We start from the raw sequence: 17118 nt of genomic DNA, 5'->3' as shown, positions 1-17118 counted from the left end.
ACAAGGCGGGTTAAAATTCGATAGACTAACCATGGGAACATCTATTACATCATTTATTTATTTATTTCCAGGTTTGTATGGCGCTATGAATCGATTCCCGAAGGAATATCTCCGCGCCTTTGGCACAACCAAAGAACAGAAAAGACTCGTCAACATTTTAATAAACTAGGCAGGAGATCAGTCAGTTAGGGATTTGAAGAGGAATGTTTTCAGCTTTTTCCTAAAAGGGAAATGTTCCCTACATACTCTGATTTCCTTAGGGAGTAGGAAATCAGAGTATGTAGGGAACATTTCCCTTTTAGGAAAAAGCTGAAAACATTCCTCTTCAAATCCCTTTCCACCAAATTGTCTAATACAACGGGTACTGCGTTGCTAACAGGTAGTCAATCTTGAGCGTCTAAACCAGAAAGTGCCTGAAACCTGTAGGACAAGGGGATGGAGGGAACCGTCAAGGTTCTCACAGAAGGCTTATAAAAATAACCCAGTGGCAAAGCCCAGATGGAGGTAGCAAACATAGGGCACGGATCCTGTACCCTTAGAATAGTCTGTACAACCGCAGGATTTAGAAAATTAATGACCACACAATCCCCCTCAAAGTTCTTTAGTGAACATCCCACCCACCGATCTCTGTGTATCATGATGATATTGTTGGTCACAGGTACCCTAAAACCTTTATGTTTAGACAACCAGTCTACGTTTTTATTGCGCAGTTGGGTCCAAGATTCAATTTGGTCTGGTCTAAGTGGTGGAACACCGGCCAGAACCAAAACATAAGGACATGCAGCCGGGGGCAGATCTAGCACATCTCCAGAGCACATAGTATTCACGGCCTTCAGCACAGTGGGAGTATCTCTATGATGATTACTAGCCCTCTAGTAGACTTGGCCTGGTCAGTAGATAGTGGTCTCGAAGGGCCCATGGGATGGGGCTGGATCTGATCAGCTGGTCAAAAGGAATTAACCCTACCACCTATCCCCAAACCTCCCAGGCCCAGATATGCGGTGTTTCCCCCGGGGCCCGATGTCATACATACTGGTCGGGGCATAGCGGGACTCGCATCACCAGTGAGCTCAATTCCTGCTCTGCAGGCCAATTCCCTGTTGTTACCCCCCACAGGGTCGATGGCTTCTGGCATTAACGGGGCCACGGGTACGTTAGCTGCCCCTCATGCCACACATTTACACCCGCATGCCTCCTGATTAATTGGCTCATTACTAGATTTTAAGAGATGTGACAGCTTACCTTAAATCGCCTCTAATTTACTTACAAAAAGGCGCTAAGAGAGCAGATATTAAAGTCTCCAAAAATTTCCATTGGTCTGGATCACTTCCAAGATCCACAGTGGTGTGGGGGTCAGTGTTTGAAAAAAGAGGCGTACCACCATTGGATTTTGGGGAGTGATTTTCGCATGTCCCTAAAGCTTGATGTTTAAGTCTGGCTTTGGCCTTGTTCCTCAATGCCACACTCCCCCTTGTGCGTTTTGCAGGCGGCTCACCATTCCCACCCTCACCATCCCCTCCTAACCTGGATTTAGAGGAGCATGCCACACTTTCCCTTTCCCTAGCAACTCTTTTGGATCTAGTAGCAGGGTCATCTTGAGCTACGCATGTCGTAGTTAAGGTGTGTGCTAAAGTTGAAACAGGGGGTGCAAGCAAATCTGTTTTCTCCCCAAGTGAAGTAACCAGCAGGTCCTTGGGTAAGCTCAATCTCGGATTTTTGGTAAGTTCTAAAGTGCCTAGGTGGTCCACCTCCAATACCCCCGATTTGGAAGCTGAGCCATCAACTAGCTCACTAACCGGACTTGCGACTAGAGCATGCAAGCTTAAGTGGTCTGGGGAGATTTGGCCAAAGTTATAGCCCCAGGGATGATCTTTTTTTCCCTGCATAGGTGCCCAAAGAAAGCCTTTTTTCAGTGAGCTGTATTTCATGTGTTAATACTGATTCAGCCCTTGTCAAAAACGTGTCCAAAGTTCCCACTACTCAAAAGTTCTGAATTTTGCACCCCATTGCACATTGCCCGACGACTTTTAAACAAAGCCTGAGGTGATGTGTGCAGGCCCCTGGCGAAGTTATTGATGGCTCCCCAAGCATTTTCCCATTGCAGGTCCTTGGCTGGACCTTCCTCTCAAACTTGAGTGAATGACCAGCACCGTTGTCTGTTGTCCTGGCCAACAGTCACCAATACGTCGCTCTTTGCTCGCTTTCCTCCAGGACTTTAAGGCTTTAATGCTGTTCACTATAAATCCTGCATTTCAACTATGGCATCACTCTTAGCAGACTCTTGGATACTGGGGAAGAGGGGGGTGGTGGTTGAGAGGGGGGTCCCAAAGCTAGCAAGTATCAATCACCCAGGTTTTCGGTAACTTGCAGCCCTGCCTGGGACAGCGGCTTCAGGCGAGCTCCATGCTGACAATGACCCCATTGTCATGCCCACTTACTCAACTTTTTCATTCAGCTGCAGGACTGTGGATATCCAGTACAAGGACAGCATGCCACCTAAGGGTGTAAAAGCCCTCCCTTGCCTAATCCGTTTACGGGGCACCACCCTCCTTCAGCAGGCACTAGTGTTGGCAGCCATTGTCGTGCCCAACCATAGGAATAGGAAGCATCTTTGTTTGTGGTTTTAGAGGTTAACAAGAGCAATTGAAGGACTGATATCAGTTCAAAGGGTGCCCCTTCCAAGGTTAACCTCTGTATGGCTGTGTGACCCGTTGCTGCTGGAGGGGGTCAAAAATAGCTGACGGAGAACAAGTGCCAAAGTTGAAAGAGGACACATCTCTCTGGTCCCTTCTCGGTCTGCACCCAACAATTAGTCATTTCTTTAGAGAAGGGCTTACTAAAAGAAAACAGATAAAGAAAATACTAAGCTGCATTTTAAGCATTTAAACCATTTAAAGGTTTTATTTAAAGGGAAGAGTTATACAGGAAGCATAGGTTTCTTTGATAAGCTTTAAATATGTAAATCTAGAAAATATTTTGAACTCAAGAATATGCCGAAAGAAAACTATGAGTTGATTGCTTGCAATTTTACATTTCAAGCTACTAGGCATAAAGAGTCTGTGCCGTGTCCCATAATTCTTCTGTACTCACTTTTCCCTTATAACCGACGACTAGCTTTAGGCATATCAGGCTGATCTCCTCTACAAAATGAATAATCAGCCTAAACTGCAAGGGAACGCACGCCAGGGAGAAAAAAAGGCATGCTCTGTGCTTTTCTGATTCCTTGGGCTTTGTCAGTGTGGTGTGAAGCCTTGTTTCAAACTAGCAACTTCACTGAATCCAGTGTCTCCCTCCCAACCCCATGCCAGTGACATGTATGTGCCTTACATCTACCAACTAGTAGTGCGGATTTGACTGTACTAGTCAAAAGTGGGTTGAATGGGGGGTGCAAATGACTACAGGGAGAGAGGTTAGAATACAGTTTTTCTTTTTTTACTCTTATGCAGTACATCCTCATCTAGCCAGTGCTCTCCATCTCTAACCCATGTGACAATTTTTCAAAGGACATAAACAGAAGAAGCTTTGGTATAAATGGAGCACAGAGAGGGGTATTGCCTGATGTATCTTCAGTCTTCTCAATCATTTCCAGAGATATAGAATGTATGTTGACTGCCCCCTGATGGATATTTTCTGAATCAGGGAAGTGGGGGTGGTTTCTTTAAATGGAATAATGTTAACTTCAAAAGAAAACAAGTCAGATAGTCAATGCTCCCCCGCCAAAGACCATAGTGACCTGAAGGTCATATGTTCGAATATCATTGTGGTAGGAAATGTCTTTCATCTTTCTGAGGCTTATAAAAGGACCACCACTGCATTGTAAAACTGATTTTTTTTTTTTTATATATTTTTATTGATTATAACACAAGAGTAAAAATGTACATATCGGGTGTCATTTGGTGGTACATATTACAGCGGTGATCGGGCGAATGAATTGAGGAAATACAGTACAATTAAAGGCATCTGAAAAATATCAATACCAGCTTAGAGCTGAGGCAAAACAATACGATACAGATAACCATAAGCAAACCTTATCAGAACCCGCCCACCAGGGATACAGGATATGCAGATTGGACATTCGACGCCCGGATATGAGAGACAAAAAGAGCAGGAGAAGATGCCACATCTCTTGTGAAGAAGGGAAAAGGGAAATAGAAAGGTCATAGAACAAAATAAAGGAAAAAAAAAAAAAAAAAAAAAAAACCTCAACCCCCCACCCTGCACCCCTGCGGATGGCTACGACCTAACCCCACTAGCAGCGTGCCTGTCGCCCCCTAAACTACACCCCAGGGAAGGGAAAAGATGGAGGAGGAGATGTATTACAAGACGATACGGGCTCCCGGACTCCCCTCCCCCCCGCCAAAAGCAGACATCCCCTACCGCGGTATTAAGCAAGTTATAACAGACTAATAAGCAAACCAATAGGGGAGCCACGGACAGAGAAAAGACCGTCCCGCCCAGGCCCCTGGCACCACAGACACAGCAAATCCCTTTTCGATCATAGCAGTCACACCAAACCCAGACAATAAGAATTCCATCTGGCCCTCACTCCCACAGATACAACCCAGCTGAGCCAAAAGAAAGTCATCGTATCGAATTCAAGTCAAAGTCAGCCCTGGCCCTTACGATCCATTGCACAAACCCCATCCAGTAGAACCAATATAGTAGCAAAAGAGTCAAAGTGTTGTTGAAAAAGGAGATCAATATAGCCAGAAAGAGTCAAAAAGGTTACGTCTCGAAGTCTATCAGATACACGATAGTCAATCCAAAAAATATTAGTGGAGGTCTCCAGAAGAGAAGGAAGAAGTGAGTCCTGTGCGGGCGATGACTTTGCCGATCTTGCTAGGTGTTCAGGGGCTCCAGTAACGTACCGCTGTAATCGTGCGGGCACAATCGGCACCAGTTTCAGCTCATATTCGGGGTTCTCCTCTCGAGGTAGAGGAAGCTTCGCGGGGGTGAGCGTATGCTGCAGGTCTAACACAAGGCTGGAGTCCGGTCTCAAACAAACAATCTCGAGGCGTGCCGTCAAATTGTGGAGAGCAGCCTCCATTTGCAGGCGAAGAGCCCCGATGGCGGCCATTACGGTCCCCAGGGTCGGTCCACACATCGTCCGATCCATCTCCGCGTGGGCGATAGCAAAGCAGATCTTCAGCCCCGGAGGCCGGCTACTCCGGGGAAACAAGCAGGCGCGGAGTGGAGTGGACGGAAGCGACCGGCGACTCACAGGCTTGGCAACCTTTACACCACTGCCGAGAGCGGGGGCCCCACCCGCGGACCCCGAGGGCTGCAGCAGGGTCCCGGGACCTGGCCCCCCACCCACCGCGGCAACCACGTCTCGTCGCTGTTCGTCCAGTATTCGCAGGGACCAAGGACCACCACCAGGATAAAGAATATGTTCCACTCCAATGAGACCGGACTCTGCCAGGCACCCGCGGCCGATGTTGTTCAACTGAAGCCCGGCTAGGTCAGTACTCGAGGCCCCAGCTTACACACTAGAGGAGGCCCAAAAATGAAAGACGGTGTAACTTCGTCAATAAAGGCAATAAAAACTCCGGGATTGCCCCCCTGGGCTCAGCAACGATTCAGACACACGGGAGTCTGGCGGGAGGTCAGGATAAAGTTCAGGATAAGTCCGCCAGCGACAGAGGTCGACGGAGCCGGGAGCTTATGCGGCCATCTTGGTTGCTTGCGTAGCTCCTCCTCCGTAAAACTGATTTTTAACATAGCACCATGTAAAATAAATGAGTTATTGTATGGTCTTTTTAAGATTAATGTGGATATGTATTTTGGCTCTTCTGGTGTCTATGCTGTGCAATGTTTCATTTGTTCCATAGCAATAGGACCAAGGGAAGAAGAAAAAAAAATATTTTGAGATCAAATTTATAAGAGTCAACAATGAAATATAACTTGATGGAGTAAGATGTCGTCACCATAGTCAACACGTTAAGATCCAAAGAACTATGCTGTGGTCAAGGAGAAAGACCCAAAACTAGTGATATAGTCCTCATCAACTAGTTTCAGGCAGTACTATTAGATTAGCAAGTGCAAAAAATGCAGATTGAAGATGAAAGAAAATATCCATCTTGAAAGGAGGAGAGGATCCCACTCCTAAAGGAACCCTCATTAAACCTTATAGACCTTGCCAACCACCGACTCATCACTCACCTACAACAAGATGACTGCTTTTTCAATTTATGTTCAACTCTAAAATCACATTAATTCTAACATTCTCCTGCACAATTACAAGTTTGGCTACAATTCACGCTGCAGCACAGTGACTTCTAACTACTGATATTGCAGGACCGTTCTGTTTCCTTTAGAACAGTCAATGCCCTCATACGCACACTGGAGTCTTGAAAGGGATTCACTGGCAATATCCTTTACTGGTTCTCCTCCTACCTTTCCAACCAACACCAGTTTGTTCACATGGGGACCTCCGGGTTTCAAAATATCTGCATCATGCGGAGTTGCTCAAAGTTCCATAGTGTCCCCTGTCTTCTTCAACCTCCATCTGTAGCTGCGTGGAGCAGTACTCACAAATAAAAGCAGAAAGACTCACCAATATGCTGATGATACACAACTCTACTTGAAAGTCTCCTCTGCTGTGGCCATCCAACGCCACAAACACTGCCACCACATCATCAAGACCGGTTATTTCCCAATAACAACAAACACAAAACCTTACAAACCTGGCTTAATGAACTGATCCATAATTGTTTCAAAAACCCATCTTTCACTGAATGCCAGCCTCACCCTCAAGGAGCACATTGCCAAAAAAACAAAGTCGGCCTGATAACAGCTCTCTCTTCTAAAGAAAGAGAAAACATTTCCTCAAGAAAATGACTTCAGAACTACTGTTTAATCCCTTGTACTCACAAATTTGAATGCATGGGACACCCTGCTCCATTGGCCTGCCAGACTTATCACTGGCACCCATTAACTGTCACCTGCATGTCTCAGCACGTGTCATCCAAGGCCTGAAGAAATATGATCACAACCCTTCCCCCCTTCCCCTTGATGGAACTCCATAGGGTGCCCTTGCCAGGCCGCATCATCTTCAAAACAAAATGCATCACCAACAAAGCCATTGCAGGCCTTTTTCATCTGCGCACCCAGGTTCTGGATCATTTCACAGGGGTGAAACAATGATATGTTAGTGGTATTTTCCCCCCTCCAATGAGCAGAATTTGTATTAAGAGTTTCTTGAGATGAATGGAACTAACTTCAGAACCTGTTGAAAAGCATACGCCTGTTGCCAATTGGTGGGCTAGAAGCCTTGGAAACTTGCAGGCAACTCATTGTGACATAATAAAGGAGAAGGCCTCTTCATAATATCCGAGGGACTTGGATTCTATATCAGGCCCGGAGGCAAGGATTAGGCAGATATTTCTTCACTTTATTGTAACCAGCAGACATTAAATATTAATTTAAACTGTATAAACTTAATTTCTCCCAAGAACCTCCTGCAGATGCTCTAGCTCCCTCTTTCTTCGTTGCTCCAGCAGCCCCAGTTAAGTGCCCTCAATTGCTCCGCTTCCATTTCTGCGTTTGTCATTTTTTAAACATTATCATTTGTTTGTTAATACTCTAATTTAATATAATAACGTGCCACTTATTGTGCTGTGTTTAATTACCAGTTGTCCGTTCTCAGCGTGGCCATGGGAACGTTCTTGCTCCTACATGGTAGCTTCTTTCATCTCAGGCTCTGTTGCATGGTCTGGTCTGCCGGCCGCTAGACTCCCGCGCAGAATTATCTTCACGGTTGGTGTGCTCTACCCCCTGGAGTCCAGTGAATACGTTTCACCAGTCAAATATGGTGAAGTGGGACCAGACGATTTGGCAAACAGGGGCTGTTTTGAATACTTTTTCGGCCACATTTCACTCAAAACATTTGACCAAGCTCATCTGAGCTACAGAGCCACCGCCTGGAGCTGTACACCCTTGTGGGTAAGGCTTGTATGATTTTTGGGACACATCACAGTCGACCACAATTATTTTTATTATTTACCAGTATATTGTTAAGGGAGTGTCTTGTTCCAAAGGCCTCTTCAGGCCGAATTTACAGCTTTCTTTCAAGGAATTTCCCATTATTTACAGTAGTTGCCCTCTATTTTAAGGATTTATTCATAATCCTTCTTACAACATGCATAACTCTGAGGAGTACATGGAGGAGGAGGCGATTACCTACCTCCCATTAGATAATCACTTTTGTCAAATCATGGAAGCTTCCATCATCTGGCTCCCTTGGAGAAGAAAATTCTCTGCATGGAATCTCACAGCCAAAAACCCTTGCACCGAGGGAAGACTCTTCTGGGCCCCAGGCTGCCATACCTTCAGAGCAGCCCTTGGCGCTAGTGGCAGACACTAAGCGCAAATGTGCCGACAACCCTGTGGTCATTCTTGATGCCTTTGTCCACATCAAGAAGGCCTTCATTGAATCCCAACTACCACCCCCGCCCCAGTTGACCCACAGGTAATCCAGACTCCCGGAGTTCCTCTTTTTCTCCCCCTTCTCTCGACCCCTTGGATGGGAATAAGTTCCCTAATATCTTGGATGGGAAGGGCAAACAGAACAGGCCCTGGTGCCCTTCTGGCAATTGTGGGGGTGACAATACACCTGGAATGCCTCCTCAGACCCTCGATTTAGATACACTGGACCGTGATAATCTGCTGCACCCACGTTCTGCGGAATGGTCCCCGGCCCCAAAGTTGGCTTCTTATGTAGCAGTCCAACTACGGAAACCGCTTGATAAGGAGGTACATAGCTGTTTTCAAGTGGACAGTCCTCGACCTTCCCTGGAGGGCAAAGTCATCTTCACACCTGAAATTGATGCCAAGATAGCTACCTTCCAAGCGAAATGTATGAGAGATCCCAAGAAAGGGATAAACTGTTACTGGCGCTCATTCCAAGTTAAATTATTGGATGTTGCAGGACCCTGTCCAAGATCCTGGACATGGCTAAAGATGCCAAAGCATCTGGTACACTGATTTCCCAAGAGGCATTGTGTAGTTGGGTGCAGACAGCTATGATATTCCTAGGGGATTGCCAACTGCCCGATCTACACAGAAAGGCGCAGGTCCCTTTTAATTGAAATTGACCAGAAACTGGGTGAGTTGGCAACATCAGACACGGGTTCCATCGTGCAAGGGATCTAATTGGGGATCCCTTCATTTGCGAACTCGGAAAGTTCAACTCATTTAACTTTCTTGACAAAGCTCAATCCCCCATCAAAAGGATTTTTACCTCCTGTGTTTTTGCCAGTGCCGGTTGCAGGCACTCAACAGGCCGCTCCTTTCATCAAGCCTCCACTAGGAGTGCTGATGTATGATGCGGACAGTGGCAGGACTCTAGCCGGTTTTACTTTTCCCAACCAGAAGTTACCTCCGTCGATGAGTGTTGAGATAAGCTTCCAGAGGCAATGGCTCCTGTAACAATCCTCAAGGTGATAGTACAATCTAGAGAGGGGATCAGACTTGGGGGCAGATGGTAGAGTTCTTTAACAACTGGGAGGCTCTTACATCAGACTCTTGGGTTCTACAGACCGTAAGGGGTTTCCATATCAAATTCCTTGGCTCACCATACCAATCACATAGACCAAAAACCTAAATTTCTTCCCCTGCCAAACAGACCTGGTAGATTCAGAGACTGATCAGCAATATTTTTCTGGTGGAGAAGACAAATGGGGATCAATGACGTAGAGGGGAGAGGAGTTGGCCTAACGGCTAAGGCGCTCAACCTCGGACCTGGGGATCTGGGTTCGAGTCTCGGTAACAACGCCAAAACCTCCTGTGATTCTGGGCAAATCACTTAATCTCCCCGTGCCTAAAATGAATGTGTGTCCGTCCTCATGTAACGTAACTGGTGCTATGTAAAGCGCTCTGATACCTGATTCGGTTCGGGTCTAGTTTGCGCTATATAAAACTCTGCAAAAAAAAATGACCGATCATCAACCTGAGAGAATTTAACGAGTGGCTGGTTTACCGTCACCTCAAGATGAAAGGTATCCATTTTCTCAGGGACTTGCTGCAGACGAACGACTGGCTGGTGTGTCTGGATATGAAGGATTCCTATCTCATGATTCCCATCTTCCTATCTCACAGGTGATCACTGCAGTTTCAATGGAGGTCACAAATCTTCAAATTCATCTTCCTTCCTTTCAGTCTATCTTCAGTTCCATGGTGCTTTCCCAAGGTTTTGAAGCCTGTGGTAGAACACTTGAGGTCCCGAGGTACCAGACTAATCATCTACCCGGATGTTATCCTCATTATAGATCAATGTCCAGAGTGCCTGTCCAATCATCTACATAAGACTATCAATCTCCTGGAATCACTTGGTTTTGTGATCAACGAACAGACATATTTTATGAATCTGACCCAATCCTTGTAATTTATGGGGTTTGTGGTGGATTCAGTCAATGCCACCATTAGTATTCCATCTTGGAAGCTTATCAAAATGAAGTACGAACAGCTGACTTCCATGCGTCAACTTGCCTGCGTAGTGGGCATCTTGCCCTCGTCCATACAGGTAATATTCCCTGAAGGGTGGGCGTTGCAATGCCTCAAGATTTAAAGCCTTTAACTGGGTCTCACTTACGCACAATTCGTCCCCCTCTTGGAAGAGGTGAAAGAAGAATTGCATCTTCCATATGGAGGCCTGGAATGGCTGTGCCATCTTTGGCTCCCAACCCGATCTTGTGAATGAGTCACATGCCAGAAGTACAGGTTGTGCAGCTCGCTGCAGGGAATTTTCCACCGGAGGGAAATGGTTATCTGCAGAGAGATCTTTTCACATAAATGGTCTGGAACTGATGGCATAACCTTTGCAGTGAAGTGCAAGGTCAAATGTTATGTCCTTCTCAAATTGGAAAATGTTGCGGCTGCTTGCTACATCAACCATTTAAGAGAAACAAGTTCGAAGACTCTCTGACTTGTCTTGAACTTTTTGGACCTACTGCCTAGCCAAACTGATCTCGGTCTTGTCAGAACATCTTCAAGGGAAATCCAATCATGTTGCCGACTGGAACTCCTGGCACTGGCAGAATTTCACAGGAGGCTGCCTCCTTGCTTGCCTTGCTTGGGCAGTGAGCATGATTAAAACATACCGCTCTGCCTGGTCTCGATAGTTGGGTTGTTGGGCAATTGGATCCCGTGGGATCGGGCGTTGTCAACATTTTGAATTTCCTTGTTTTTCAACTTCAGAAGGTTTTGCATACAAGTCTAATAACACCTTTCGATCTTCTATTTCGGCACGCTATTTACCACTGGATGGGCGTCCTGTAGGAGAACATATGTTGGTTTGTAAACCTCAGAGGCATTAGATTATCCTTCCCTTCTGAACCCAGGTATTCTACATTATGGGATGTTCATACGGTCTTACGCCTATTTATATCATGGGCTTAGAATAAATACTCGTCAATAAAGCAGATTTCTGCAGAATTAGCTACCTTGCTGCGTTTGGTGTCCTGTAGCAGAGTCTCAGACATGGGAGCTCCACATAAAACAGGTAGAGTATTTTACTCCAGATGGAGTGGCTTTTCGGATTTCCAGGAGAACAAAATGCAGTTCAAAAGTTGTTTCATAACCAACACTTCCAAATGTACCAAAGGTATGCTTTGTACGGCCAATAAAAGCCTATGAGTCTATGATGATCGATGTTCTTCCGCAAGGGTCTCAACAATTATTCATGGCCCTCACCAAACATCAAAGAGCAGTTTCCTCCCCTACTATAGCCAGGTGGGTAAGATGGGCAATGCAAGAAGCTGGTATTGACACTTGCAAGTTCAGAGATAATTTGGTCAGAGGGGCCATGACTTCCAAAGCCTTCTCTTTCGGAACTTGTTTAGAAGATATCCTTAATGCAGCAGACTGGTCCTCTGATTGTACTGTGAAGAGGTTCTATTCTAAACCAGTCCCATACTTGGAAAAGCTGTAAACTAGTCTAATCCTCGCCTCCGGTCCTGACATGGAATGAATAATTTCCTATTGTAACAGAAAGTTTAAATTCTATTAAGGGCACGGAGGCGAGGATTAGCACCCCTTTTAGAATGACATCTTTTACACTCACCCTTTGAAAGAGTTACTTAAAGATTTATTCCGACAAATGTATACGTTTACAGGTAATTGTACTTGTTTGATTCTGAATTCTTCTAATGTTTGCTTACATTTGTTCTGTCATTTCACGGTCAATCTCAATTTTATGGTGCTTCCTCTGAATCAATTATACAAGGGTAATTGTCTTTTCAGGGACAGACTGCACAAAACAGGATTGAAATCTGGAGTAATGGGCTGAGTTTGCGGTAATAAATAGGGGAAGTTCTTGAGAGGCCTACTGGCCTTGGATTGGATGGACTGTTTTCTGTTGCTTCCCAATTGATCATGGGTAATGAAGTTAATACAGTTTTAATAAATAGAGTTTAATGGCTGCTGGTTCGCCTCTGTGTCCTTAAATGAATTGAAACTTTCCATTACGAAAGCTAGAAAACATTTAATTCAACTAATTTAATCTTTCAACAGGAAGAAATGTTCCCTTTGTGGAATTCAAAAGGTTTATATGATAAACGAGAGGTTGGTTTGTGCACCTGGATTCAACATGAACTACTGGGAGGACATGGCAGTCTTAAATAGAACACAATGGCCAAGACACTTGCTGCTATGTGGCTTCCTTTGTGGATTTTGGTAACCTTATTTGGACTATTGTGTTGCAGCGCTTGCCTATCATGTCCAGTTTGAGCCCTTAATGTGTTGTCCATCTGTTTAGGCATTAACATGGCGGTCACTGTTTCCTACAAAACCAATAATTTCCTCTATCAATGCACAAGCAAATTATTATTTGATATTTCCAGCAGAACAGATGTTTTAACAGCAGAGTAACTATAACATTTAACAAAAACTTGTTTTCCATGATCGAACTGGTCATTGTTGTCATTTCACATGTTGAGGGAGAGCCCAATGAAGATATGTTCACACATTTACGTGCACTTACTGAAAAAAGTATAGCTCATATTAACCTTAAATCAAATGTTTGCTATATGTACTTTATAAATACTCTTTCACTTTATTCTTTAGAAGAAAACAGACTCACCCAGTTGACCATTTTAGCTTTTCTCGTCTTTTACACAATTCAGATGCACCAAAATGTAAATAGTGCTCTAAATAAACCTAAACATATACAACACAGCACTTCTCATGAGGTATCCTTTACCTTCTTCATCAGTAGAACTCTCAGAATTTGTGCATTTTTGTAAATAATTGGGACTGGACGATGAAACTGGACTGCTACTGCTGGAAAAGTGGCTGTTTGAATCAGTTGCTCGAGTACCCAGTTCCTTAGTTGGAGTTTCCTAAAGAGTATAAAAAAATGGTTTACATTTTACTAGAAACCAGTTTAAAAGTTGCATTTCACTATTTCAACAGCCAAACATTTTGCATGCCTGTCACATATCTCAGAGGTGTGTGCTGTGAGGGCTACATGTTCCAGTACAGCAAGGACAAATCATCATTTAGAAGTTCATGACAGAAGTAGCAGTGGCACAAAAACAATTATTTACCCGAAACTACTGTTCTCAGTGTTGGTATCTTTAATAACTTCACAACTTTAATCATTTTCTGCTGTAGAGCTGCCAACCCCGCGGTGATTATATTTAAGTAGTAAAATCAAATTAGCATAGAACCAGATAGAAAACCTTTGCTTTAGCAAGACACTCACCTCATTAGAGAAGTCTTAAAAATCCAACCAATGGAATGAAGGGAATCTGACCTCCAATCGTTCAGAGACTATTTTACCTCATATATTCTAGAACAGAAATGTGAAAGGAAGAAATATAGAGAGCCTATGACTGGGGGAGGGTTGCATGCGAATCTATGAAATGTGCCAATGCAAAAGATCTTTAGTTACAGGCAAGTAACTCTTTTTTACAGCACTGGATCGATCTTAGCTTCGCTTGCCTGAATCAGAACAGAAGCATATGATAAAATTATCAAAGATTCATGCAGCAATGCCAATAAAAATTGAGGCAATGTAATGCATCAATGTAGCAGGAAGAGGCTTAGCGCAACGGAAATAACGCCAAAAAACTTGCTGGCCCACTACAGAGTGTCTGGACGTTTCTGTATCCAGGCAGAAATGTCACAAATCTATAACCGCTTGTGAAGTGACAGCCCTGCAGATGTTAGGCAGGGGAGGGAACTCCAGCATATAACACCAAGTGTGCAATGGATGACCAGCTTTGAAATGGTAGCACACATTTGCCGACGTTTTCCATCTCGTAACTCCCCCAATTGAAAATGGGACAATCTTTCTGTGGAAGGCAAAAAGCCACATACTAATGACCAGTTAATCTGAATGTTTTTATCCGATCAAGTTGAAACTTCAAATACAATACAATATTTATTAAGGGAAGACCTCTTTTCAGCCACCGTAGCACGATTTTGGAATAATTAGGACTACTGTTCATTGAAATGAAAATCAGTTGGCACCTTTGGAATGACTATAGGGTTAGTACAGTAAAAATAACTTACTTGTAACCCTCAGTTTGCAGCCTGTAGAGTTGTAGAGTCACATGCTATAAACACTCATGCCATCGAATATTGAGGTTGGAATGGAACAACTTTTCCCTTTTGGTTTCAAGGTGACTTGTGACAACCCTCTCCCACCCGCAAGGATGCAGACTCCACCTTAGATTGTGTTTTCTCCTCTTAGAGTAGGTGTCAGAGCGAAGGTACTAAGCACTATAATGTCTATAAACTGAAGTAAGTACTCAAGTAAGTAGGTAGTAGCTGAAATTAATGTTACACATTGTGTGAATTTAGATCTTGGGAGATGGCACTACAGGCTGCAAAGCAATTGTTACAGGTAAGCAACTTTCCCTTCACAGAATGTGTAGCTGTAGATCACATGTTTTACATAGACAGAAAAATAAGTACCCTTCACCTAATGCAGTGGATTGTGAGCAGTAAAGAAAGACGTCTCAAATAATGTTTTAAGGACGGTTTCTTCCACTCCTGCATGCCAATTAAGTAATGATTAATGAACATGTCAACAGCTGACCAAGTGGCTTCCTTGAATATCTGGTAAAAAGGCAATTGTGGCTCCCTTTTTAAAGCTAAAGTGTGCACCCTCAGACGTCTATCAATCCTGACAAACGAGAGGTGACTGTCGAAACTAACTTGGAACCTTTTCGGCAAGTACACGAGTCCACCGCACAGAATGGCGAGGAGAGAGGACATCGAGGAATCTGTAGTTAGATTCAGTGTCCACAAAAATTAGTATTACCAAAGGTAAGAAACTAGTTCTTCTGATGGATATTTCAAACTTCAGCTGCCTAACATTTAGAATAGATACCCAAGCAGTATCTCATAAAAGGCAGAGGGTCGGAGCTGTGGACTCACACCAAAACTTCCTGCAGGATCAAGCGGGCAAAATTACCCTCTCTGCGGCCTCGGCTGTCTAGGCAGTAGAGATTCTTGCATGGACGCCCATGTAGCAGCATGGCAGATGTCAAGGACAAGAACACCCTTCACCAACACCATCAAGATAGCTTTTGGCTCGAGCAGAATGTGATTGTAGACAATTTCAGCCAGGGCATGGCATGCGTTTATGCAAAGGACAATCAGAGAAGGTTCATTTCTGTATCACCTTCTGCCCTTCGCAGCAATTAGGAGCTGGCTGTTTACATGGTATTCCTTGTTCATTCTATAGAAAAACTGAGGGGTCTCAAGGCATCAACTCTCCTCCTTTTTCCCAGGATGCAGAGGACATTATTTTTTAAAGCAGAGAGTGATTAACTTACACATGGAAGGGCGATACAATCTTTAGCAGAAAGGAAGAACGGGTTCTCAGCACCAATTTCTCAGAAAAAAAGTGGTACATGGGTTGTACTGAGAATGCCTGCAGATCACTGACACAGCGAGCAGAAGTGATTGTGAAAAGAAAAACCGTCTTGATAGCCAGGAGTGAGAGAGAGAGAGAAACTGTGCATGGGGGACGAATGTAGTGCACTTCAGAAATGTGAGGACCAAGTTAGGGTCCCATGGAGTTAAAATGAAGGGTTTTGGCAGAAACATGTGCATCACAGATTTTGGTGAAAATCTGTTTTATTAAAGGAGTGAAGAAGACTCAGCGTGTACACAGCATGTCACCTACAACCTTTCAGCGTACCAGCCGCGTGATAAGAACAGTTGAGCAGTGAGAAAGAGTGAGGCAATATGAGACAATGCAAGAATGTTAGATTACACAGCAAGTCGCCTACAACCCAGGCAGGGCCGGCCGCTTAGAGTAGCAGCTGTATGTGGTAGTTGCAAGTTGTAGAGTTCCTTCAAATAAGGAGAGCTGCATAAACCAAACAATACCAAACGTAAAACAGTAACCAAAAGAGAGGGGATATGAAGGAAAAGGTCCCCCATTACTCCTAAAAGGAAGAGAGTGAAGGAATAGGAGAAACAGGAGAGAAGAGCACGAGGAACGCTTGTTGCAAAGAGCGTGGCTGGGGGGATAGGAGAGGGGGGGAGGGATGGCAACTATGTGAGGGTGAGTTCACCCGATTAGGCCAACAGGCGATGGAGTACAAATTGTGGATGCAGGAGTCAGGGGAATGTGTCAGAAGAAGGGGGATATACAGCGTCCTCAAAAAGGTGTAAAGCCCGGAGTGTCGGGGGCTGAAAGCGGGCATTCTCCAGTTTACAGAAATTATCAATTAGTGGTTGCCAGAGTTTGGTGAAGTGAGTGTCACAGGACTTTAAGCGCGCAGTGAGAAGTTTCATCGCCATGGTAGGCCAGAGGCGAGTGAACCAGATAGTGACTGGGGGAGTCTCCGCTTTTTTCCAGTATAGGGCTATGAGTTGTTTAGCCGTGCTCAGCATATGGAGGCAGATATGCTGGTCACTACGTGCACGCAAATTATCGGGCTTGGTACCCAGTAGAGCAGTAGCTGGAGTTTCAGGCAGGGGGAAGTCAAGAACCAATTTGATGTGGCTGAGGATCTCTTTCCAGTACGTGGCCAGAAGTGGACAGGTCCACCAAATATGAAGGAAGTCCCCGGGGGAGGTCGAGCATCGCCAACAAAGAGAAGATGTAGGGAACATCTCATGTAGCCTGTGAGGAGTGTAGAACCATTGGGTCAAAAC

General features: G+C 44.6%; 1 protein-coding gene across 1 annotated transcript in view; it reads right to left on the bottom strand.

The window, feature by feature from the left end:
* LMTK2 (lemur tyrosine kinase 2) overlaps window positions 1-17118 on the bottom strand; it is a 250906-nt gene that overhangs the window by 13829 nt on the left and 219959 nt on the right. The window contains exon 12 of the mRNA XM_078665164.1: window positions 13199-13337. Coding sequence (XP_078521290.1) covers window positions 13199-13337 — 139 coding nt within the window. The remainder of the gene's footprint in view (window positions 1-13198; window positions 13338-17118) is intronic.

This window comes from Lissotriton helveticus, chromosome 10 (genome assembly GCF_964261635.1).
Source record: "Lissotriton helveticus chromosome 10, aLisHel1.1, whole genome shotgun sequence".
NCBI lineage: Eukaryota > Metazoa > Chordata > Amphibia > Caudata > Salamandridae > Lissotriton > Lissotriton helveticus.
This window is presented reverse-complemented; position numbering and strand designations above follow the sequence as displayed.